This window comes from Bos javanicus, chromosome 3, assembly GCF_032452875.1.
Source record: "Bos javanicus breed banteng chromosome 3, ARS-OSU_banteng_1.0, whole genome shotgun sequence".
Taxonomy (NCBI): domain Eukaryota; kingdom Metazoa; phylum Chordata; class Mammalia; order Artiodactyla; family Bovidae; genus Bos; species Bos javanicus.
In genome coordinates this window covers 109,718,385-109,743,172 of record NC_083870.1, presented here as the reverse complement: position 1 = coordinate 109,743,172, position 24,788 = coordinate 109,718,385, and the positions used below count along the sequence as shown (strand labels likewise).

The following is a 24,788-nucleotide window of genomic DNA, read 5'->3' as shown; positions in this document are numbered from 1 at the left end:
TCTTCCTTATTTCATGCAAAGCTGAGCAAAGAGAGAAAGTGCCCAGCCCAGAGTGACTACCCTCTTCTTCATTGCTCTCAAAACTAAGCAAAGCCAACCGGTTTCCTCCTGTGACTTAATACAGAGCAAAGTCTATCTTGCCAACGAAGGCGGCTGTCATCTCTTCCTTCCGCCAACAAACGGGCATCAAACCTAGAGAGTGGGGGTGGCAGGCAGAGTACTCGACGTCTGGAGGGAATCCCGATGCCCCTACCTACTGACTGGAAGGTGGGCCAAGCGCCGTGGGAATGGGCGGGCCTGATGGGGCATGGCAGGTGAAACAGTGACCACAGCAGCAGGCTCTCTCCTCGGAAAAGGCCGGTCAAACACAGCACCGACAAGCAGGTAGCTCGGACCCGCACCTGATCGCCGCCCGGGACTCGAAATTCTCCAGCAGCGATGGTGCCCGTGCCAATGGGTGAGGGCTCGTGGAGGAAGCCCAGGCTGGAGAAGAAGCTCTCCGGGGACTCGTTCCAAATCTCAAGTCACTCTCGGGATCAGGAGGGCAGTACGGAGAGGAGAGGGTACCTCTTGGGAAAAACCTGCGCCTTCACTTGGTCACTGACTGACCAAGTGACTCCAGGCAAGGCTGAGCTGTGCCGTCTCCCAGGGCTGGGACCGAGACACCCCCGTGGCCACCCGGTCCCCGGCGCGCAGGAGCTCCCGCCCCCTCCCCCGCCCCCTGGGAAGAGCAGACCCCAGCCGGGGACGGCGGATCCGCTGTTGTCATTTCGGTCAAGCCGGACGGCCTCAGGCTGTCACCCTGATCCCCTTGCCACGGCCGCTGAGGCCCGCCCCCGCCAACCCGCATCCCCGGCCGGGCTCCCGGCTCCCCTCTCCCGGACCCCTGCCCTCACCTTCCCCCGGTGCTCAGCGCTGCTCGCCCATAGTCCGTAGCCCGGAGCCGGGGCTACTCGGCGCTCCGTCCCGGGGGACCGGGGCCGGGCAAGGGGCGTGGGAGCCGCTCACCGCCGTCTCCCGGCGCAGCCTCCCGAGCCGCCGCCGCCGCTGCCGCCGCCTCCCTCCATGGCTGCAGCGCCGCCACCTGACAACGGAAGTGACGCACCGCCCCCTCCTCCCGGATAGGCCGCAGCCCCGCCCCTTGCCCGTATCTACAGCCCACGGCTCCGGGATTGGACGCCATCTTGACGAAGGGCGGAAGCCTTCAGGTAACAGACCAGAATCTGATTGAGGATTGGTTTAGGGTGGGGCTCGGGCTGAAATCTGGGAAACGATTGGAGACAAAGACTCTAAGGGGCGGTACTTACCGCTTATCTGAATCTGCGGTGAGGTTGGGCCGGAGGCACCGCCCCCGCCGCTACTCCACTGAGCCTCGCGTGCCCTACACTCGCCCTCCCGGATCTGGAGACTTCTCCAGCAGCTGAACGATCGGCCGGTTGTAGTATCTTTGTCAGAGAACTGGCTCTTTCTTGACCCCCATTTCTCGCTTCCTGGAGCTTTGTGCGGCGAGCGCTGGCGTGGGGCTCATCAATGACAGGAATTCCTGCCGTAGCCCTTACAATTCATTTCCCTCTGGGCCCCTCGCTTTTGTAGAAATCCCGCTTCAATCTGAAGATCCTTAGAGTCTCGACCAGTCAGGTTAACAGTGAAGAGTTCCTGTTAGCTATTCCAGCCACCTAACCTCAGCCCCTCCTGCTGCAGTTTCGGTCCCTTTCTCCTCCTTCTCCAGCAACCACGCCCTCCATGAATCAGCTTCTTGCACCAGCAGATGAGCCCTTTAAAGGGATTGCATCAGGCTGATGACTCACTGGGGCCCTCTGAGAGCCTGGCTTCCCTCCGCTGGCATGCAGAAGCAGCTAGAAGGGCGCCGTGGTGGCAGTACCCGCGATCATGGACCCACTCCTTTGTCTCCGAGGTGTGAGCCAGTATGCCAGCTGCATATGACTGTCTTAACTCCTGAGTCTCTTTCCAGCTGTGTTATTCTGTATCCATGTGGGCACACGTGTCCAAGCCTGTGTGCACAGCTCTGGATTTTCCTAGGGTGTGTGGCCAAGCACTTACGTGTATGCACGCATTTGTCATCCCCACACAGGCAGTGACTGCCAGGACATGAGAGTTGATGTGAGTGAGTCTGGCTGCCTCCTCCTGTGTCCTCGTCTTTGTCTCTAAATGCCTAGTGCACACTGAGCTGAAAGGGCTGAGTAACAGTAGTAATCGAAACAGCAGTAGTATGTCAGACACTGTGTTAAGCGCTTTAGAGACATCAGCGTTAAGGAGTCTGTTTGCAGATGAAGCAGCTAGAACTCTGAGAGGGAAAGTAACCAAAGACACATAGCTAATAATGGCAGAGCTGTGATTTGAACCAAGTCTGGCAGGTTCCAAAAAGGTTGGATTTGAGTCCTTGCTGTGTCTCTTACAAGTTCAGTGACTGTGCAAGTTCCCTAATCATTCCCATCTGTCAACATAGGAATAATACTTTGTGGGCTCACTGTGAGGATCCAGTGAGTGTGGAAACAGCTTCTCATGGGACCTGGTGAACTAAGAGCGCCCATACTCCTCTCAGTACAGTGGAGGACTGAAAGCAGGCACAAAAACGCTGGGCCCGCCCCCCCCCCCCCCCAAGCTCCTCTCTCTGACAAAGGGAAAAGCCTAGAGATTCCGGAAGCTCTGACAGGAATGAGTGTTGGGTTTTCCAGAGCTCTAATTATCAGCTAGATGAATCACTTAGAGCTGACACCACCATCCCCAGCCTCAGGAGGCTCTCAGCTGATTCAAAATATAGGATTTTAACGCAGAGGAGGAGGAGGAGGAGGAAGAGAAAGAGGGGAGCAAGAGAGGTAATGAATAGAAAGGAAAGGTGCCAGCCAGAGGAAATGAAAAACTGTCATCAGGACACCAACACGAGGAGACCACTGCATCAGACACACACATACTGTGACACACGCTCCTGCTGGCTCTCCAACTCTGGGCATCTTGGCAGACGACGCTGCCATAACAAAGTGACACCTGTCACAACAGCATGAGATGGTTGCTTGACGATGTACAGGCAGATCTGCCTATTACAGAGGGAGAGGAGGAGACCTTCAACCCTAGGGAGCTTCCTCAGGCTTCTGAAACCCAGCAAACCTTTCCTACTGGCTGACTTCTGGGTTCTCTGTGGCCAAGCCCCTAGAACAAAGGTGTGCAAGTTTGAGTGCTGGCCCATACCTGGTGGCTGGGTACCATCACTGTTAGCAGCGTGCTTGGTTACTCCATTGTGTCCGACTTTGCGACTGTTTGAACTGTACCCTGTCAGGTTCCTCCATCCATGGACTTTTCCAGGCACAAGGGATCTTCCTGACCCAGGGATCAAACCTGAACCTCCTGTGTATCCTGCATTGCAGGCCGATTCTTTTACCCACTGAATCATCAAGGCATTGCTTATCTTTCCTGGTTACCAGTATCAGGAATGCTGGAAGGCAGAACAGTGCAGTGTAGTAGTAAAGATCATGGAGTTTCAGGCAGAACAGACCTGAGTTCAAATCCCCACCCTGTTATTCACTGGCTCTGTGACCTTGAGCAAGTCAGGTAACCTCTCTGGGTTTGTTTGCTTATCTCTAAAATGGGGCTACTAATACATACCTCTAGGGCTGTTGTAATGATGAAATGAGATGATTCTTTCATTTCACAAAGATTTATGGAGTGCCAGCTGTGTGCAGAGCACTGAGTTGGATGCTGGAGATCCAGTGGGACCAAAAGGACCACAGCTCTGCCTCCTGGAGCACGTGGAGCCCCTGGCACAGGGCCTGGTGCACAGTGAGATTCAATAAGCAGTAGCTATTTGTGGTGACCATCTTGGCATTCTGCCATTATCTTAATTATGGGGCACAGGGAGACCCCTCCACCTTCTCCCTAAAGAAAGAGGATCTCAGCTTCCTCGACTGAAAAATGACAGAATTGGACTGGATCAGGGCTTCCCAACAGTGTCACCTTGAAAGCCTCTTTTAGTATTTTCCATCCACATGAGCCTCGTATCTGGTAAGATTTTGTACAACCTGCCATCAAGTCATTTCTTCCTTTTTATTCATTACAGCTTCATATTACAGCTATGAGAGCTTGTGATCAGGAAGAGGAAGCCAGTGGCCCATCACGCTGTTGGTAGAATTCCAGCCTGAAGCAGAGATCAAGTCAGCTTGGTTAACGTTCATAGACTATGTGCTGTTCCTCTGGTCCTTCTAGAACACTGATAAGAGCTCAAGGGACTCCTGCTGCCCTCAGGGACCCTTCAGCTAGGCATTCCAGACTGGAACTCACTGAACTGGATGTTCTTCTGTGGGTCCCATCCAGCTGAGAGCTGGAGAGGCCGCACCACCCTAGGGAACTGAATGTCAAGCCACAGCCCACCCAGTTCTCCTCAGATCCCTGGTAGTCCCCTTCCCCAGGTGAGTGAGCCTCCTGTCCTCTTCTCTCTATGGCCTGGATATGCCCTCTCACTCAGAATTCCTGAGTGCTCAGTCATGTGCCGGCTTGAACAAAGGCCGCAGTGATGACCACAAAACCCAAACCTCAATGGGACAATGACATTTTGAAATACATTTTTCCTCTCTTCCTTGGTGTCCCTTGGCTCTTCCCTTATACAGTTAGGTTACTATGCATTCATTACGCCAGGAAACAAATGACAAGTCAGAATGCAGAGTTCATTTTTAGCTTCCGAATTCTAAGAGCCTTGCTCGCCTTCAGGGAGGGATGGAAAGAATATCTGTGCAGATCTAAATTTAGAAAACTGTAAGGAGGGGGGTCTGGGAGACTGAGGCTTGAGGGGGTGGTCCCTGAGAATAGAGCAGCTCAGCCTCTGAGCCAGAGGGCATCCGCTGGGTCTCAGGGCCCGGGAAGCAGGAAGACGTGTGCTCCTTTTCCTGGTGGAGCGCCAAGAAGTAACAGAACCCTCTGCGCTGCACGCGGCAAATGGGACCCAACTCACCCAAGACCCTAGGAACTTGCTGGGCCTGACTGGCCTTAGAAAGTAAGAGTGAGAGTCTGAACACCAAGAGGGGGACGGGTTACGATCGGACGGGAGGTGAGGAAGGAGCACCTTGGCAGCATCCTGAGTGGGCTGAAGACAGAAGACCAGGACAAAACCAGGACATCTCGGGGAACGCCAGTGGGACTGCCCTTCCCGTGCTTTGGCATCTTGAAAGGAAATGCCCTGGAATTCAACTGATTCCAAAGAAAGTGATGGGGAACCCTGAATTGACTGCAATTAAGTTTCTGCCACTCTGGCTGAGTAAAGCAAAATATGAATTCAGTTGAGTTAGAGAAAATTCAAGTTATGTTTCTTACACACTTGAGATTGGAACGAGCTATACTCCTGACCCACAAGGCCCTGTATCATTTGCCTCACCTCTTTCCCATTTCTCCTGTCTCACCTGTCTACTTCTCCTCCACCAACAGTCATAGTGGTATTTGGTTATTGCCCCCAACCCTCAAGCTTTCCACCTCAGGACCTTTGCACTGGCGATTTCCTCTGTCTTCCCTTGGCTCTTTAAATGGTAGGTGCCTTCTCAGTTTAAATTTAACTTCTTCAGACTACACTTTTGGAAATAAAACCTATTTTCTCTCCATGTGCCCTGTTTATTTCCTTCCTGTTTACTTCCTTCCTGTATATTTTTCTCTGTTCATCTCCCCCTCCAGAACATCAGCTCCATGAGAGCAGGACCCCTGTCTCTCTTGTTGTTCCCTCAGTAGCTGGCACTGTGGCTCATATTACTTGTGGAATGAATGACCCATGGCTTGCCATAGCTTGGTGGCACTGAGCTCCCCCCAATCCCTACCTGGGCCCTGGTCAATTTCCCAGCAGTCCAGGACCAGATGCCAAGACCCATAACCTTGGTAGAGCTGTGCTCTACCCCAGGGACTTGGCATTAGTGTATCTCAGAAGGTCTTGGTATCCTGCCTCCCACCTGTCTTTGGAAGCACAGAGGCCCATTGGGATCTGTGCAGAACGCTTACCGAACTTATAGAATGGGTCCAGAGCCGCCCTTCTCAGCTATCCATGCCAGGCTTTCCCTTGCTCTTTGGAGGATGTGGAAGTCGCCCCTCCTCCCTTCAGACGCCCCCACCCCACCCCGCACACCATTTGAAGCCTACCTCTCCTCCACCTTTAGGCTGAACTCCCAGCCCGGGCCCTCTTCCAGTGTGGCAGCATCTGCAGACACGTGGGGAATGTCTGTGACGGCGGCAGTGTGGGGAGACTCCCCACCAGCTCATCACACCAGAGGAGGCGGTCTCCCCGCGGCTGTGAGAACACAGACATTTCCACAGTGATGACTCCCTTCTGCACCTGCCCTCTGGCTTCTCTTACCCGCAGTCTTCTCGTGTTGCTCTCCTTAACTCTAGCTAGCAGAGGCCTGGCAACTCAGAGCAGTGGTGTTCTCCCTGCTCAGATCCACTGTTCTTCCCCGTGGCCTCTGAGGCCTCTGGCAATAGAAGAAATACAACAGGCAAAGGACTCCTGGTGGGTGGGTGGGTGGGTGGGTGTTAATAAAGCAAATTCTCAGGCTCCAGATTCTGTTTTCAATCCGGGGATCCAGGAAGGTGGTTCTTCTAGACATTCCAGCTGGTTCTGCTGAGATGGTCCAGGGACAACACTTGAACAGACTGGATTAGAATGTGCATGCGGTGACTGTGGGCTGCCTGCACCCAACCAACACCGCTCTGCGTCTCCCTCGGGAAACGTCTACCTCCGGCCCGAGATTCTAAGTCCCTCTCCAGAAGGGACCAAAGCTTATTGGACAATGTGTGCTCAGCAGGAGGCCTGACACACGGCAGCTGCTCTGTGGATGTTTGTTTGATGAAGACAAACTCTCTGATTCCAAGGGACAGAGTCGTTTTCACGAGATGGTAGTTGGCCTGTGGCAGGGCTGCCAAGGCTGGGGGATGCAGTTACAACAAAGGCTGGGGTTCTCATCCCGAGACCCCCTTCTTCCCTGAGGGTCTAATATCAGAATCAGAGCCTGATTTCCTGCTGCTGGATAAGCTCCTACACTTGAGGGGAGGGTCCGGGATTACTCCAGGCTCTCCCCCAGGAAAGAGATGAACAAGCTCTCCACCGGGAAATCTCAACAGAAGAGTCGCTTTCCCCGACCAGACTGAAGGCCTTTCCTACATCCTCAAACTTTGCTGCATATTTAGTATCACTGGGAAACTTAAAAAAAAAAAAAATCCCACTGCTTAGGCCACAACTCATACCAATTAAAGCCAAATAGGTGAGGGTGGGCCAGGTGACTCCAATGTGCAGCCACGCTGGCAACCCAGCACCCTATGACACCAAGACCAACAGGGAGCCCGGCACACAGCAGAAAGCACGAGGCACAGACTTCTCTGCATCCTCCTTTTGTTTCATGAGAAAACAAACATAATTACAAGAGAAATGGGGCCCCTCAGGCCCAGAGTATTTAATAATCCTCAATGCAAGAGGGCTGAAAACTGACACAATCCCTAAATCAGTAGAGATTCAGATAAATAATGATCCAAAGGGAGGGTTGTCATCTACCCCAAGGCCACAGTCAGATAACTAAAATTCCGGGTCCCAGGGTGAGTCTGAGAGGTGAGACCCTGAGAAAGGCAGCTGTGACAGGTGACGTCTGTCAGACACCAGCTTCTGGGTTGGTCCTGCTCCCCTCCCAGGTTCTGGGTGGGCAGGGAGAGCAGGCTTTGGCTCAGAAGAAGTCTGCAGGAACCTGAGTGGGGACCGGGACAGGCTTACTTAAGAGTTTTTGGAGGGAAATTCCTGCCGGCCTTGCCCCTTGCTGCCAAAGTAACGCACCCGATGGATGACCTGCAGCTGCTGCTCAATGGTCGCGGTGATGTTCACGTTGTCGGGGATGTGGACGTAACGGACGTTCCGGCCTGTCACAAAGAGGTCGTCCAGCTCCACCTGATGCCCCCAACGGTCTGTGTAGGTGACCTGGGCCAGGCGGATGTTCATGAAAGCATCAACGTTGTCTATGCGTCCGTGGGCCACGCTCTCATCCCGCAGGTCCACAGTGGTGACTTGGCCTTGGAGGCCCTGCAGCAGGATGATCAGGCTGTTCTCGGAGATGGTCCGCTCCTTCACCGAGTGGCTCACCTCCATTCTTCCACGCTTGCTCTGGGAGGGGCACACAAAGGGGAGCTGAAGCAGGCTAGGGAGTATGGGTGCTAACTCACCAATGTCAGCTTTTAGCACAAAATCCCCAGCCCAGACTTCCCCAAGTATGCCCACCTCCTCAATTTTTATGCCTACGGAGCGCCCTTAGGTGCTTTCATGGACACACCTTATAGAATCCTCACAACACCTTGCAAACCAAGGATCACTTACACTCACTTTATAAACAAGGAAAATTGGGCCAGGAGATGTTAAGTAACTGGCCCAAGGTGCTGGGATTCAAATCCATGGCTGCCCAGCTCCAATTCCCACACCCAGGGTTCTGAACCCTCATTATGAGAATCACCCAGTGAGTTTCTGGTCACCACACCCCAGAGGTTCTGATTCATTTGGTCAGGGGCGGGGCCCAGGTACCCTATTTTGTAAAAGCTCCCCAGGTAATTCTAATGTGCATCTAAACGCAGAGACAAGGAGCCTGAGAACCACTCCTCTAAAGTGTAGTTTACACCCTTGCTGCTCAAAGTACGGTCTGTGGACCAGCAGTTTCAGCATCACCCAGGTATTGTTTCAGAATGCACAATCTCCAGGCTTTCCCCAGATCTACTGAAAGAAGCTGCATTTTAACATGACCCCTAGATGAATCGCTTCACCAGTTCGCAGACATTAGTGTGCCTCAGAATCACCTGCAGGAGGGGCTAAAGGATTCCCCCCCCGCCTTTCTAACTCAGTCCGTTTGAGGTTGAGCCCAAGAATGTGCATTTCTAACATATTCTCAGCTGATGCTGATATTGCTGGTTTAGGGCCCACTGAGAATGACTGGTCCACACGATGCTGCTGCCATGTAACCAGGAATTTAGACAACTGTTAAAAAAAAAAAGCAAACGGTAGCGTATATGGCACATAGGTATTGAAGGTAGAGAAACGTGGAGGTTGGAATCCCCACTCCACCCACACTCTGGCCACTTACTTAATGTCTCTGAACCTGTTTCCCCGTCTATTAAACCGACAGGTGAGGTTAACAGGTTCTCAACACACTGAGTGTATCTTACTTTGCTTTCGACACGCTCGGATGCTGTATTAATGTAACTGTCTTATCCATCCCCCATTTTCAGACCTTGAGTGCCAGGTGTTTGAATTTCTTTCCTTAAGACTTCACTCAGGATCCCGACAGGGCTGTGCAGGGTGGCATGAAGTGTGGCAAGCTAGCTACCCACTCCTGACAAGGTGCTAGGAGTTGGGCCGGAAGACTCTTAACGACCCCACCCAGGTTTCACCAGGCGTATCCGCTCAAACGAGGGTTTCGGGGAGCACAGTGACTGCAAAGAGGCAGGTCTGGGCCCGAGGACGGGGCTCGGGCACTTCCTAGGAGGGTCGACCTCGAGAAAGCCACTTGGCTTCTTCAAGCCTGTTAGTCCCTAGAGTGGGGATGGTGACGACCCTTTACTCACAGAGCGTGGGAGTGGGCTTGGGAAGAGCAGCTAAGCTCAGCAACCGGGAGGAAGACGCTGGCCCCGCTCCCGCCGCCTCCGTGGTTCCAGGCTCGCTCGCGCTCCGCCCCTGGCTCCCCAGGCCCGCCGCGCGGGTTCCTTCCGCTGTGCCGCTGCACGTCGCCGCCGAAACTAGCCGGCGCCTAGCAGGGCTGCCTCCCTCTCGCTGCGGGATTACGACGCTATAGCAACCGCGGGGCCGCTCGGTCCTTCCGGAGCACGAGAGCGCGGCCGAGCGCAGAGCCGGCATCCCCCGCGGCGAGCCCGGAACTACAATCCCCAGAATGCCTCGCGGACTCTAGACTCGCCCTCCTGCGGCCCGACAGACGTCACGGATTATCTTCTCCTTTGGAGTCATTCTTTCATCCAGCAAATGAAATAATAACTTCCCTGGCGGCTCAGTCGGTAAAGAGTCCATCCTGCAATGGAGGAGATCCGGGTTCGAACCCTGGGTTGGGAAGATCCCCTTCTGGCAACTCACTCCAGTATTCCTGCCTGGAGAATCCCACGGACAGAGGAGAGTGGCCGGCTACAGCCCGTGGGGTATCAAAGAGTCGGACACGACTGAGCGACTTTGACTTTCACCTCTTTACCATCTGAGCCACGCCCCTTCAAGGTTTGAGTGACCTTCATTAATGTGTGACAGCACCTGGCACACTGGAGAAGTCCCATGAGTTAGGCTTAGGTCATTGCTTTACCCTCTCATTTACTGGTCTCAACCTCTCTCAGAAACCATCCCTTTTTCCTCCTTCATCACAGCTGGTCTCTTCTTATCCTAAAAATAGACAATGTCTTTCTCCTCCCTGGCAGCTACTCTGTTTTCCTACCTTCCACAGTTGAACTTCTCAGGAGAGGCCTCTGTATCAGTGATTCTCCAGTTGGGAGTTTTTTTGCAACCCCATTTCTACGTGAGACTGGATTTTCTTCTGGTGGTGGTGGTGGTGGTTTAGTTGCTGAGTCGTTTCGGACTCTTGCAACCCCGTAGGCTGTAGCCCGCCGGGCTGCACTGTCCGCGCTACTTCTCAGGCAAGAATATTGCAGGGCAGTGCCACTGCCTTTTCCATTTCTCCTTGTACTTCAGTCAAAACAACACAGCACAATGGGCTGAACGCAGAAGCAGATATGAGAACCTGTCTTCTAGTAGGACAGACATTAAACAGATTTGCAAAAATATAAGGCAGTGTCACTCTTCTCACCAGATTTAAAAATATAAAAGGCAATGGCACCCACTCCAGTGCTCTTGCCTGGAAAATCCCACGGACGGAGGAGCCTGGTAGGCTACAGTCCATGGGGTCGCTAGGAGTCGGAAGCGACTGAGCGACTTCACTTTCACTTTTCACTTTCATGCATTGCAGAAGGAAATGGCAACCCACTCCAGTGTTCTTGCCTGGAGAATCCCATGAACAGGGGAGCCTGGTGGGCTGCCGTCTCTGGGGTCGCACAGAGTCGGACACGACTGAAGCGACTTAGCAGCATAGTTATTTTAAAATAAAAATATGATAATGGGTCTGTTATGGTTATTTAAAAGGGAATTAATATTAATATATTATCTCAATTTCATATATATGTGATTACTATATATATATATCCCACATAAATACTTTAGTTTTCAGTAATTTTTAAAGAGCACAAAAGGGTTTTGAGACTGAAAATTTGAGAACAGCTGCTCTATCCGGAGGGCTTTCACCTACTCACTCAGCTCACTGTAATCTGGCTTCTTCTCAAGAGTATTTTTAGTTTTACTCACATTAACTTCTCTTGAAAAGGTTACTAATGATCTCCATGTACATAAGGGAACCTCTTATCTCCTTTCATTAAAAAAAAATTATTTATTTGACTGTGCCAGGTCTTAGTTGTGGCATATGGGATCTAGTTCCTGACCAGAGATGGAACCCAGGGCCCCTGTATTGGGAGTGCGGAGTCCTAGCCGCTGGACCACCAGGGAAGTCCCAGGGAACCAGTTGCCTTAATGTTATCTGGAATGCTTGTTAAACCCAACCCCACACCTACAGAATCAGGAGCAGAGCCCAGGAATATGCACATCTAACAGTGCACACTAACGTTGAGACCCGATGCCCTCCTAAAGTCAGACTCAGCGACTCCCAGGCAAGCCCTGAACTCTTGTCTCTGCCTTTGCTATCGTGCTCAACTGCCTGGGATCCTCTCTTTTTATCTATAGATGTTAAGTCCAATCCCTCCTTCAAAGGCTGGCTGTACCTTCCTGAAGTCTGAGAATGCCAACTGGGAGTGAGGCTGATAGCATACTGCTTGATACATGTTTGCTTGGTGTATGCAGATTCACCATAGCTATTTATGTAGATCTCACCTCTCCTACTCATCTCTTGGGTGTTGAGACAGGGAGAAGGCCCTAGGAGGCTGAGATGCTTCACCCTACAAACTTCAGTTTCAGGAGGAACAATGGTTTTATGAATGTGGTGAGATGATGGGAGCTAAGTGAACTGGTGGCAGTGGGATGGAAAGAAGGGATGAGTGTTAAAGACCCTGAAGAGAGTGAATCAGAATCCTTGGGGACTGATTAAATCTGGAATGTGGTTAGCAGGAGGGGAAATCGATGATTTAAATTTTAACGCTGATGGTCCATTGACAGGAATAAGAGTGGTAGGGTTGGGAGGGGGTTCACGCCTTAGAGGGTATCTCGTTTTTTGGCTACACAGCCCACTGAACCCCTTTCCCCACCTTTGGGGAGATCTGCCATTCTGTGAATTTCAGTAAGAGGTGAGTTTCTGTTCCCACTCTATATGGTTTAAAGGGCAGATATTGTCTCTGATCCTTGTCAGCTATGGCACAGGCTGGTGACCTAAACTCAGGCATTATCAGATTCCAAATCTGGAGCAAGGGACACAGACCAGCAGGAACGGTTGAGGCTTCATCTTGGTGTCTGCGTCATCCAGCGCCTCATCCCTTCGGGTGCTGCTGCTGGCGTGCTCTCCATGCCGCCTCCCCGTCCCTGGTTCCTGGCCATTTTGCATGATCCTTCACTCTTCCTGACAACTGTCATTTGCCTGAAGCCCTTTCAGTAAATTCCTTCACCTCAGTGGAGAATTAGTTCCATTTTTTTGTTTGTTTGTTTTGTTCAGTTTCAAACCCAGACTAAAGTCCACTTGAATTGAATTCATTTCAGGATCCTTGAGAACGTCCCTGGTGGCTCAGACGGTAAAACGTCTGCCTATAATGTGGGAGATCCAGGTTCAATCCCTGGGTTGGGAAGATCTCCTGGAGAAGGAAATGGCAACCCACTCTAGTATTCTTGCCTGGAAAATCCCATGGATGAAGGAACCTGGTAGGCTACAGTCCATGGGGTCCCAAAGAGTTGGACATGACTGAACAACTTCACTGTCACAGGAGCCTTGAATTTCCCTGTTCCCTGTACATGATTTCGTTGTGGTTCTGTATCCAACAGTCAGAAGATACAGAATCCTGAGAGTTTGGGTGATTCCCAGGTCACCTACTCCAAATTCCCACCTAGGGTCCAATTCCCCTCTGCAGCCTCCCTCACTCCCGTGACCCCCTAGTCACTGCTGGATATTCCAGTGACCAGCAACTGACTCCTGTGCCGGCTGTTCTACTCCATTGTTAGGAAGCTTTGGGTAACTTCTATCCATTGCTTCTGGTGCTTTTCCATGGAGAACTGTCTTATTCTATATGAAATTTAAGAAGATTTTTCATGCCTTTTGAAAGTAAAGTGAATGTCCTGAATAAATAAAAATGATATCAATGTTAGACACTAAGCGTGAGGTTACGGAATGTCTCAGGAAAAGTGAACCTGCAGCCCAGAGAGGGGAATATGGAAATTTGTGAGTTAATAGTACAGGATCAAAGTAATGGCCTCTCTGAAAAAAGGAATGCAAAATAGTTTGCAGAAGAATGCAGACTAAGCACTGCAGGGCACATAAATATGTGGTCAGCACAGGGATGGAGGTGGTGAGAACAAAGGATAGGGTGAGGGTGAGAAATGGAGCCGTGAGATGACCGCTGAAGTGAGTGTGATGACAGGGTGGGAAACCAGGGGTGATCAAGGATCCTCCTGCAATCGCCCCAGCCATTCTCACAGACTTTGAAAAATGGCTACATCAACATCTGTATCAGAGGGCAATCTTCAATCAGAAGCACCGAGGGGGCACTTCCCTGGTGGTCCAGTGGCCAATAAGACTCCGTGCTTCCAGTGCAGGGGGCCTGGGTTCAATCCCTGGTCAGGGAACTAGATCCCACATGCCGAAGCCAAAATATCCTGCGTGTCACAACTAAAGCTGAAGATCCTGTGTGCCATAACTAAGACCTAACATAGCCAAGGAAAAAAAAAAAAGAAGCCACGGAGGAAGAGAGGGGAAGTGTGGTCAGAAATCAGTAGGATTTGAGTACAAGGACATAGTAAGAAAAGGAGAAAAGGGTCTTGAACCAGGCCCAGGAGAATGGGGAGCAGAGAAGACAGCTGAATCCAGCAAAGCTGGGGCTGGAGACTGGAAAGGGACTGTGTTGTGACAGAAGCTATGGGAGTGGGAGAGAGCAAGGTGATGAAACGGGAAGGCTGGAGAGCTGGTGGCAGGAGGAGGTCCTGGAGGAGCCGAGGCCATGCTGTGTGGGATTGCGTGGGACCCACGGGCTCCTTGGCGGCCTTTTGGCTTTTGGTGAAGTTCTGAGGTGCGGAAAGGGGGCTGAGTAGGGGTAAGGAAAGTAAATGATGTGCTGAGCTAGAGGGGAGAGGTGAGGGAGGGCATCCCACACAGGTTATTATCTTCTCAGTTGTAACTGAAGCTGGGAGGCCTTCTGGATATCCAGAAAACCTGAACTGAGAGCATCCTTGTCCTTCCCCTTAAATACATGAAAAAAGGAGAAGGCAAGGGTGTGATGGTTTGAGAGAATAGCATTGAACATGTATATTATCATATGTGAAACAGATCGCCAGTCCAGGTTTGATGCATGAGACAGGGCGCTCAGGGCTGGTGCACTGGGATGACTCAGAGGGATGGGATGGGGAGGGAGGTTGGAGGGGGGTTCAGGATGGGGGACACATGTACACCCATGCCTAATTCATGTCAATGTATGGCAAAACCCACCACAATATTATAAAGTAATTAGCTTCCAATTAAAAAAAAAAAAGAAACAAAAGGAAGTTGGGGAATTTTACAAAGAGGAGGGTGGAGGGATCTGAAGCCAATGTGCACGTGTAGGATTTAGGAGTCTGGGTCTGCCCCCAGGTCTATAAAGCTTTGTTTATAATACTTATTTTATCCTTCGTGTTTTAAAATTTTACGTTTTAAGTAATCCAAAAATAAAGAGAAAACAATTTATGAAGTTTATAGACAGTGACTTTTGAAGAATTTTGTAAGAGATGTGAATTTAAACAACTTCCTTTATTGTAATTTCAGCGGTCTCTGTGATTTTCAAAAAGTCACTTTTTCAGTTTTCCTCTTATTTTTCTCCCAGAATATGGGACTAGGGTTAATGACACACCCTGGCAGGTCCTTTACCTTCATAATGAGAAAAAAAGGCCACACCTCGCTAGGCCTCACGTGACGGGTTTCCTGTGGTTTTGGGAACTAGCAGAGATGATACTGTTATTTTCATCAGCAGAGGAACCACTGGCCAGAAACAAAAAGGATGTCCCATGTGTGTATGTGGGGTGGTGGTGGAGGTGTCAGGGTGACCAAAGAATCCAGAATGATTTCCATTGGCTCTTGGAATGCATCTTGACATTCTCATTTGAAAAGAGGTGGGCTATGACATGAGAACTTACTTTGCATTGAATCCTGAAGCTGGGTAGGGAAGATTCAACTGAGAAGAGGGGTCTCCAGCCCAGTCCCTTGGAAACAGTTCTTTCCACTCCCTCTGCTGCCAGCTGTCCAGGAATTTGGCAGCTGAAGAGGAGTTTTCCAGGCTTGATTTAAGGGAAGGAGCATGTGCATGCGCTAAGATGCCTCAGTCGTGTCTGACTCTGGGTGACACTATGGACTGTAGCCCGCCAGGCTCCTCTGTCCATGCGGTTCTCCAGGCAAGAATACTGGAGTGGGTTGCCATTTCCTCCTCCAGGGGATCTTCCCCACGCAGGGATCGAACCTGTGTTTCTTATGTCTCCTGCATTGGTAGGTGTGTTCTTTACCACTTGCGCCACCTAAAGGGAGGAAGGGGTAGGTAAATGGTGTATTGATTTTTGGATTTTAATTTGGGTCTTTATAATTAGGTATTAGTACATGAACCCAGAACTTCCAGATGTTCAAGCTGGATTTAGAAAAGGCAGAGGAACCAGAGATGAAATTCCGAACATCTGCTGGACCATCAAAAAAGCAAGAGAATTCCAGAAAAACATCTACTTCTGCTTCATTGACCATGCTAATGAAATAGATCACAAAAAACTGTGGAAAATTCTTTATTAAGAGATGGGAATAGCAGACCACCCTCTCTGCTTCCTGAGAAACCTGTATGCAGGTCAAGAAGCAACAGTTAGAACTGGACATGGAACAAAGGACTGGTTCAAAACTGGGAAAGGAGTGTGTCAAGGCTGTATATTGTCACCCTGCTTATTTAACTTATATTCAGAGTACATCATGCGAAATGTCGGGCTAGATGAAGCACAAGCTGGAATCAAGATTGCCAGGAGAAATATCAATAACCTCAGATACACAGATGACACCACTCTTATGTCAAAAAGCGAACAGGAACTAAAGAGCCTCTTGATGAAGATGAAAGAGGAGAGTGAAAAAGTTGGCTTAAAACTCAACATTCAAAAAACTAAGATCATGGCATCTGGTCCCATCACTTCATGGCAAATAGATGGGGATACAATGGAAACAATGACAGACCTTATTTTCTTGGGCTCCCAAATCACTGTAGATGGTGACTGCAGTCATGAAATTAAACGACAGTTGCTCCTTGCAAGAAAAGCTATGATAAACCTAGATAGCATATTAAAAAGCAGAGACATTACTTTGCTGACAAAGGTCTGTATAGTCAAAGCCATGGTTTTTCCAGTAGTCATGTGTGGACATGAGAGTTGGACCATAAAGAAGGCTGAGCGCAGAAGGATTGATGCTTTTGAGCAGAGGTATTGGAGAAGACTCTTGAGAGTCCCTTGGACTGCAAGGAGATCAAACTAGTCAATCCTAAAGGAAATCAGTCCTAAATATTCAGAACTGATGCTGAAGCTGAATCTCTAATACTTTGGCAACATGATGCAAAGAGTCGACTCATTGGAAAAGACCCTGATTCTGGGAAAGATTGAAGGCAGGCGGAGAAAGGGATGACAGAGGATGAGATGGTTGGATGGCATCACTGACTCAATGGACATGAGTTTGAGCAAGCTCTGGGAGATGGTGAAGGACAGGGAAGCCTGGCGTGCTGCAGTCCATGGGATCGCAAAGAGTCGGACATGACTGAGCGACTGAACAATTAGGTATTATGGTAAAAAAAAAAAAAAAGTATAATATATACACTTCCCCCCTGTAATTTGCATTTGTCTTTCTACAGTTTCCTGTGACTTGAATTTGTCTCCATGGATGTAAACCAGAGTGACAAACCTGTTGGAAGAGGATGAGGGGATCTGATCCTGTTTAGACTTAGGGATCTTCAGGATCTGATTGCGATGCTAAAATTTGTTTCTTGCCTACCGGGATCTGGATGTAAGGAAAAAAGTGAGTTAATCTTGCATGGCATGACTTAAGGGCTAAATACATTTCCTCCCTTTCTTCCTGCCCCTTCAATCTCAATTTTTAAAATAGTTTTTATTTAGTTATTTTTGGCCATGCTGGGTCTTTGCTGCTTGTGGGCTTTCTCTGGCTGTGGCGCTCAGGCTTCTTATTGCAGTGGCTTCTCTTGTTGCGGAGCACCAGCTCTAAAGCACGCGGACTTCAGTAGTTGTGTGGTGAGGGCTCAGCAGTTGTGGTGCATGGGCTTAGGTGCTCGGTGTCATGTGGTATCTTCCCGGACCAGGGACCAAACTGGTGTCTCCTGCATTGCAAGGTAGACTCTCAACCACTGGACTGCCAGAAAAGCCCCACTTTCAATATTTTATTATTTTCTCTCTCTTTTTTACTCTCAATATTTTAAAAATATTTATTTGGGGATTTCCTGGCAGTCCAGTGGCTAAGACTCTGAGCTCCCAATGCAGGGAACCTGGGTTTGAGCCCTGATCGGAGAACTAGATCTCACATGCTGCAACTGAGACCGGCTGCAGCCAAAATAAATAAATACATAAATAATTAAAATATTTGGCTGCACCCGGTCTCAGTTGTGGCACACAGTCTTCGACCTTTGTCGTGGCATGTGAGGTCTTCAGTTGCAGCGTGTGGGATCTAGTTCCCTGACCATAGATTGAACCGGGGCCCCCTGCATTGGGAGGGCAGAGTCTTAGCCACTGGACCACCATGGAAGTCCCTTCACTCTCAATTTTTATTACATCTTTCTTCTGGAAGCCATTAAAGTACTTTTGTTCAGGAGGCTTTTCTAGAGCTTTGCCTTGCACAATTTACATGATCAATACTATGATAAGAACAAGAGTAGGACAGTTTTAAGACTGAGTTGAGAAGAGCTAAGTCACAGATTTGCTTAAAGAGAATAGAAATAGCCCCCCAAAGCATGGAGATGGAGGGAGGCATGGGTAAAATTGCAACTGTCAGATCCCACCTGAGGCAGCGTCTAGGAATCTGTAAACTCACCAACTTAGCTGGGGCAAGCTGGCTCTGAGTCAGTGAACTAGTTCTTTCCGTTTCTTACAGATGAAGGGAGGAACTGAGGCTTGTTGAGGGAACTGCCCAAGACGCCATGGCAAATTCGGGGCAGGGATGGGGATCCTGGTGCCCCTTCCCTTGGAGCGAACTGGGCAGTGCTGTGTAACAGCCTCAGAACCCAGGTGAAAGGGTTAGTCACTCAGTCATGTCTGACTCTTTACGACCCTGTGGACTGTAGCCCGCCCGGTTCCTCTTTTCATGGAATTCTCCTGGCAAGAATACTGGAGCGGGTTGCCATGCCCTCCTCCAGGGGATCCTCCCAACCCAAGGATCAAACCTGGGTCTCCTGCATGGCAGTCACCAGGGAAGCCCTCACACCCCAAAGCCGGGTGTTAAATGAACAATGATGCCTTGTCAGTACTCAGTCCAGATTCTTGCCAGAATAATCCTTATCTTCTTTTTCCTTTGCCCCTTCCCAACTCCCCTGCTTTTTCTGGGTGCCCTAAGCCACAATGCAAATAAACTTGTTTTTCTCAACATCTGTGTAAGACTAGAGACATGAAACTCAAAGATTGCTTCATCACCAGGCTGCCTTACCAGAGATCTGTATCTTGTTTATTCATTGAGACAACAGGGAGGTTTGAGATCATCAGCATGGCTCTGGGATAGGTGGAGGGAGGAGGCTGCCTCTTGGCCACCTGAGGCCCATCTCCAAGGCCCCAGGACACGCTGGGAGCAGATGGTGGCGTTCAGGTCTGTCACAGTGCGGTGGCAGCCAGACCCAGGTCAGGGCCTTCCCCTGCACTCGTCGTCTGCTTACAAGAGACTAAAACTGAAGGCACTTTGTAAGCCTGTAAGAAGCAGTCTGGGGTCCCCAGGTGGCTCAGTGGTAAAGAGCCCGCCTGCTAAGTCAGGAGATGTGGGTTCCATCCCTTTGTGGGGAAGATCCTCTAGAGGAGGGCATGGCTGCCCACTCCAGTATTCTTGCCTGGAGAATCCTCATGGACAGAAGAGCCTGGCAGGCTACGTCCATGGGGTCTCAAAGAGTCAGACACAACTAAATAACAGCAACAACAAATCCAAACCCTATGCCTTGGGTAAGCTAAGGATGGGTACCCTGACCCTTGCTTTCCAGAAATATGTTTGCCTCCACTCTTACTAGGGTGCAGGGGTCCCGAGTGGTCCTGGTTGGCTCAATCTCAGGCAGTGACCAGCTCAGCTCAGTTCCTCTCCCACCCTTTGCCGTTCTGGATATTGCTTCCAGGAGACTGAATGGACCTTGACCTCTGGATGTTGGCTGACCTCGAGCTGCCAGTTACTCGGCCAGAATGAACACGAGGTGGAGGGCTGACCCTCCTTCCTGAAGCAATGAGGGCAGCCCTGGCCTGAGACATTTCTCATGGATCCAAATTAGACTTTGGCATCCTGCCAAGGGAAGTATTGACTAACTCATCTGGTGCACAGAAGGGAAAGCGGCACACCACGTGCCTCCCGCACGTCCAGCTTACAGCTCTGCTTGGTCGCTAAGGTGAAGCAGAGGAGACGGCTGTCATGGCAACTCACGCTGGGCGCCTTTAGAAGGCAAGAACGCTAAGTGGCAGAGGAAGACTCTGGGGGTAAGGAGGACGTATCACGCTAAAGATCAAACACATTTCCATATGGGATAAGCCCACACCACATATGGATGGAGAGACGTGCGGAGAACCACAGACGCCCACAGGCTCTGCGCGGGGCCCGCGGGAGGAGTCCCCTGTCACGGCCTTGCTTCCTCTGCGTCTGAGGTGACAGCTTCCAGTGTGTCAGGCTGTATAAACTGGGCCCCGACGGTTTGAGGCGATTGCCTTTTCCACTATGTCAGACTCACAAGGCAGAAGACGTCCCGGAAGCTCTGAAATTTTGTGACGATCCACGGGCATCTGTGAGCGGCAGGCCCCCCTGAGCCAGGCTTGTCATGAAGGTGGCAACAGGGGCACCGTCTTGCTGATTCTGGGCTCCAGATGCTCTGAGTGCCATAAAACCAGGAAGGAAATGGGGAAGGGTCCAATTTCAAAGCCAGAGTATATTTTGCTGAAAATATGGATATGTGTGTTGCCTTCCGAACAGTGTGCTCCCCGAGGCAGATCTGCACAGTTTATCAGGACGGAAATGGGAGCAAGGGGGTAAGGGCTTCGCTTAGTAGAAAACTAGCAGCATTGTGTGGTTCCCTGGGGGGCACCCCCGGGGTCCTCATCAAGCGGCCTCTCTCCAGGGGGAGGGGCGCCTGGTCAGCACGGCTATAATTCATCCATCATGGCGAGCCAGTCGTCGCCCTTGCTGGAGCTCTGCCTTGACTGGTCTGTGATTTCAAACTCCCCCATGATCCGCACCAGCTCCTGGTTCGTCTGCTGGTCCTGTGAGAGGAGTGAGAGGAGGGAGGGAATGAAGAAACGTGTGGGCACGCCGGCCTCTCTGTGCAGCTAGTGGTGCATTTCCCACCCCTGGGATGCACTTCGGTTCCTGCCTGTTTGTCAGGATAGGGACTATGTTACGTGCTGATTAGACAGGAGGAGGAGGGAGGGCCTTTGAAGTTCATTGTTATTATAAGAACGGGGTGGGGGGGGGAATAAGATTTGACTTGTATAATCGCCTGCACACACCTGAGTAGCTTGGATGTTGATAACTTCGTAGGATAACTCTTCTGGCCTGGTGAGCGCTGCTTGTCTGTACAAGAGGGTCGAGAAACGGGTCAAAGGTTAGGATTTTTCTCCCTGCCAGTGTGGCACATTGGTCCTTGATAATCTGGTAACCTATTTTTTTCTCTCTCTTCAACTTTCTGCCCTCTCCCCAACCAGTACACCCTACGCTCCAGGAAGTCAAGTCCTTTTATATATCTGCTTTTGCACATACTAAAGTCTGCCAAGAATAACTTTTCCCCTTCCTCTGCTTGGCAAACTCCGAGACCCTGCTCAGTTGGCAACCTCTTTAATCTGCTGGGGCCAAGTCAGTCCCCGTGTCCTCACTGGAGCGTGTGTGACATGGCGCTGGAGGGACTTGGGCGTGTGTTCGTGCTCCTGCCGCGCTGGGAGCACCTGAGGTCAGGCCCCAGGTGTTACGTGCCATCCTTGGGTCCCTACACTTCCCCCAGGGCCTGCCACTCCAAAGGAGAGAGAAAGAGAAGGCACCCACCCCCACCCCAAATACATGGCTGTGAGAACAGTCGCAGGAGATAATGAATGCAAACGTTCCCTGGAAACTGTAAAGCACTGTCTAAGTCTCAGTGAATTACCTCCACTATTGGTTCTGGGGGAGACTGTCTCATCCTGAAGATGTCATGCTCCAATCTCCTTCTGGTTTCTTAACAGTCTTTTTAAAAATATGATTATCTTGACTTCCAATTCTCTTGAACTGAGCTAAATAAAATGTTAGAGCTACTTTTTGAACAAATCCAAAAGATTCAGGCCATTTAATACTAGTGGGTTCTTCTTTAACTTAGGTTGTTGAGTTTGCTGATCTTTCATTTTTGAACTTTATTTACATCTGTGTTTATAAGTGATAAGAACCACTTATTTGGTTTCTGATGGTCATTTTTTGGTTCTTACCACACTTAGGATTTTTACATAGGTCTTTAAAGAAACAGGTTGAAAACATACTCCTCCTCTTCATCAGTGGTGAAGAGATTCAACCGGAATCCTGGCTCAGGGCCACTGGGTTTCTGAATCTCCATGCCTCCTATCAGCCTGGCCAAGAGATTCAGCTCTTCTTTAGCAAGAGGGTTTGGAACGATGCTTTCCTGCAAAATCAATTTCATAATTTTTAGCCACGTGAAGGTGATTCAATTCCTTGCTGATACCCCAGAGACGCAGGGTGGTATTTCAAAACAAGGCAAAACAGTAACTGTCTAAATGATTTCTGGGAAGCACTGGGTCCACACGAAGCATAGGAAATAGAACCAGAAGAGAAATAGCCCGTGTCAGAAGCAGAGGGACTCTAGCAAGGCGACAAGCCAGAGATTCTCACACTTTCAAGATGAGTGGAAGGCCCCAGGGATCCTCGTTCTCCTCAAACCACCTTCCTCCTCGAAGGAGAACACTGCTTCCTCTTCAGGCAGTCTAGTTCCCCCAGCCTTTACCCACGCGGCCTGGGTGAAGCCTCCAGGTCCAAGGGCACTCCTTCCACAGGAGCGACCACACTGCCCTCCGGTGGTGACCGGTGAGCACACCCTCGAATCCCTTCTCTCCCGTAGCTCCTTCTCTCATGGCCTGGCCCCACTGCAGCCTGCACCCTCCTCCTACCTGGCTCTCTCTAACCCGGCTTTTTCCCTGCTTTGCCTCTGGAATCAGGCCCGTGTGCCTGTCTGGGCGGGTCTCTGGCCACTGCTGCTATCGCCTTATGATCCAGCTACACGAGAGGGACGCTGACTGCCTGCTTCCCCCCAGGAGCGTGCCTCTGGTGCCTTTGCTCGTCCCGTCATCTTGGTTTGTGTGTCTTTTTCTCCTTCTGAGCTGTTTAGTATCTGCCTCGCTCCAGAGCCCCACTTGAATGTCACCTCCTCCAAAAAGCCTTCTTGTTCCCTGTCCAGGGGGCTCCTTCCCACCCCCTGGACAGGATATGTGTTCTGACATAGTTCTTTGCTCAGAATGCTCAGTGAGTTCACCTTCTGTCTTCCGCCAGGTTATAGTTATTTGTTTCTATTGCTGTCTTTATAAGCCTAGCGTATTACAAGGCCCTTCAGGATGGGACCAAATCTAAGCCAGCTCTGTGTCCTGGGAACACCCCCCCGCCCATAGACACAGTTCAATAGATGTTTATAGCATAACTGAATAGTCCATGGGGCCTATAGCTAGATGACAGCTAGTTCAGTGAAAATTTGTACAAAAGAATTCAGAGAACCCAAACCCCATTTTGAACCCAACTTTCACATCATCACCCAGGGAAGCAGGGAAAGGGGATGTTTTAACGATCAGAATACACACAAGTGCTGAACTCAGCAGCCACGGACCTCACAGCACTGGTACAATGCTGTTTCACATGTCCTTATGTGTGGTTCCTGCTTAATTATGGTGGTGGAGACAAGCTTAAAATTACCTAATTAGTCAGATCACTGGAAGTCTCCATGAGAAACTATAATTAAAAACCTGCGTACTGGGTAAGGCGGAATGGAGAAGACTGCAAACAAGGAGGGAGCCTTGGCCAGCTCTGAACTCTAGAGACCCCTCCCTTCTCCCTGTCCAGACTCTGGTATCTAGAAATTAGCTCTGAAGGTAAACACGGGAGGCAGAAGCTCACCTGCGTCTGTGAAGCTAAGTTCTTTGATGCTGCAGACATGTGGGTTTCCACGGGCCGGTTCACGCTATACCTGGTGGCAACGGAAAACCACGAAAACATTGTCCAGGCCTCTTACCCTGACTTCCTTCTAACTCGTAAATATAGTGCATAGCTTTTACTCTGAGGTATCAAAAAGCATCCAGAAAGGTGCTGGGGATACAGACTATAACTAAGTGGGTGTCAACCACTCAAGTTTTGCTTCTTCCCAAATCAAAATACCTAGGAAGCTGTATGGCGATATTTCCTCTTGCAAAGTAATGTGTATTTCTGGAAAAAAACATGATGGCCAAGGCCTTTTGGGTCTCTACTGCATTAAAAGGTTTTGGCTAGTTCTCTTGTATGGCTATTTTAAGTTATTTATCTTTTTGACCTGTTAATCTACTTTCTGGTGGAAGATCTGAGGTGCCCTTTGGAAATGCGGAGGCCCTGCCTGCCGTGTCTCTAAGGGGAAATTTCTTCAATTGTCAGCAGGGGTTTTTCACTGCAGAAGTCAAGCCAGTGTTTTAAATGAAGGGACCTCTGCTGCACTGGAATTCATTTGGGGAAGGAAGAATTTGCTTACATATTAGTTCCCAGTTTCAGGACTCGGTCTCCATAGAGCTCAAGAGACCCTTCTTTGGGGGCCGCGACGTAGCTCCCGCCGTGCTTAAATTCTGTCCTCTTCACTTCTTTGCCTTTGTTGTTGAATGTTCTACGAGACAAAGTAGGACATGATGGGATTTCCCTGGTGGTCTAGTGGTTAGGAATTCACCGCGCAACGCATGGGTCTGAATCTTGGTTGGGGAACTAAGATCCCATATGCCACAGAGCAGCTAAGCCCGCACGCTACAGCTGCTAAGCCTGCACGCTCTGTGCGCCAAGTAGAGAGCCCGTGTCTCAACAAGCGATCCCACGCGCCACAGCTAAGACCTGATGCAGCCAAATAAATAAATACTAAAAAAAAAAGACAAAGCAGGATGTGATGCCATGCTCTCCAAGCCTGGAGAGTCCCGGAGGCTTCATTATTCTTTGTACTATGGGACCAGAGGGAATTTACATGCTGCTTCAAAATAAAGATGCTAGCTGATGTAACTGTGTGTGTGTGTGTGCGGGTTTGTGCGCTCAGTTGCATCTGACTTTGCAGCCCCAAGGACTGTAGCACGCCAGGCTCCTTTGTCTGTCGAATTTTCCAGGCAAGAATACTGAAGCAGG

At 50.2% G+C, this 24,788-nt stretch overlaps 3 protein-coding genes and 1 long non-coding RNA gene across 8 annotated transcripts in view; 1 reads left to right on the top strand and 3 right to left on the bottom strand.

The window, feature by feature from the left end:
- STK40 (serine/threonine kinase 40) overlaps nt 1-1,392 on the bottom strand; it is a 37,855-nt gene extending 36,463 nt beyond the window's left edge. For 2 of the 4 annotated variants that reach the window (XM_061412497.1, XM_061412498.1), the window contains exon 1: nt 897-1,013. The gene's annotated coding sequence lies outside the window, so the exon portion shown is untranslated. Of the gene's footprint in view, nt 1-896; nt 1,014-1,307 lie in introns of those variants that run through there. The other 2 variants (XM_061412500.1, XM_061412499.1) reach the window with 2 other exon arrangements.
- Nucleotides 1,393-1,516: 124 nt separating this feature from the next.
- LOC133244845 (uncharacterized) lies at nt 1,517-5,600 on the top strand. Its single transcript, XR_009735533.1, has 2 exons — nt 1,517-2,121; nt 4,073-5,600. It is a non-coding gene; the product is annotated as an uncharacterized LOC133244845 (long non-coding RNA).
- Nucleotides 5,601-7,397: 1,797 nt separating this feature from the next.
- On the bottom strand, nt 7,398-10,246 carry LSM10 (LSM10, U7 small nuclear RNA associated). The gene is made up of 2 exons (XM_061412507.1): nt 9,574-10,246; nt 7,398-8,128 (listed from the first exon to the last, which is right to left on the bottom strand). Exon 2 carries the CDS (start codon nt 8,111-8,113, stop codon nt 7,745-7,747), a length of 369 nt encoding a protein of 122 aa, XP_061268491.1. The 5' UTR covers nt 8,114-8,128; nt 9,574-10,246; the 3' UTR covers nt 7,398-7,744.
- A 5,735-nt stretch (nt 10,247-15,981) lies between these two features.
- Nucleotides 15,982-24,788, bottom strand: part of OSCP1 (organic solute carrier partner 1) — a 33,762-nt gene continuing 24,955 nt past the window's right edge. For both annotated transcript variants that reach the window (XM_061412501.1, XM_061412502.1), the window contains 5 exons: nt 24,160-24,288; nt 23,559-23,628; nt 21,923-22,062; nt 20,930-20,993; nt 15,982-20,683 (listed from right to left, as the gene is read on the bottom strand). In XM_061412501.1, the coding sequence (XP_061268485.1) occupies nt 20,567-20,683; nt 20,930-20,993; nt 21,923-22,062; nt 23,559-23,628; nt 24,160-24,288 (520 nt within the window). In that variant the 3' untranslated portion in view covers nt 15,982-20,566. The remainder of the gene's footprint in view (nt 20,684-20,929; nt 20,994-21,922; nt 22,063-23,558; nt 23,629-24,159; nt 24,289-24,788) is intronic.

Bases quoted from the DNA above. Each gene is read 5' to 3' on its own strand.
- LSM10 (XM_061412507.1), bottom strand. From the start codon at position 8,113: ATGGAGGTGAGCCACTCGGTGAAGGAGCGGACCATCTCCGAGAACAGC.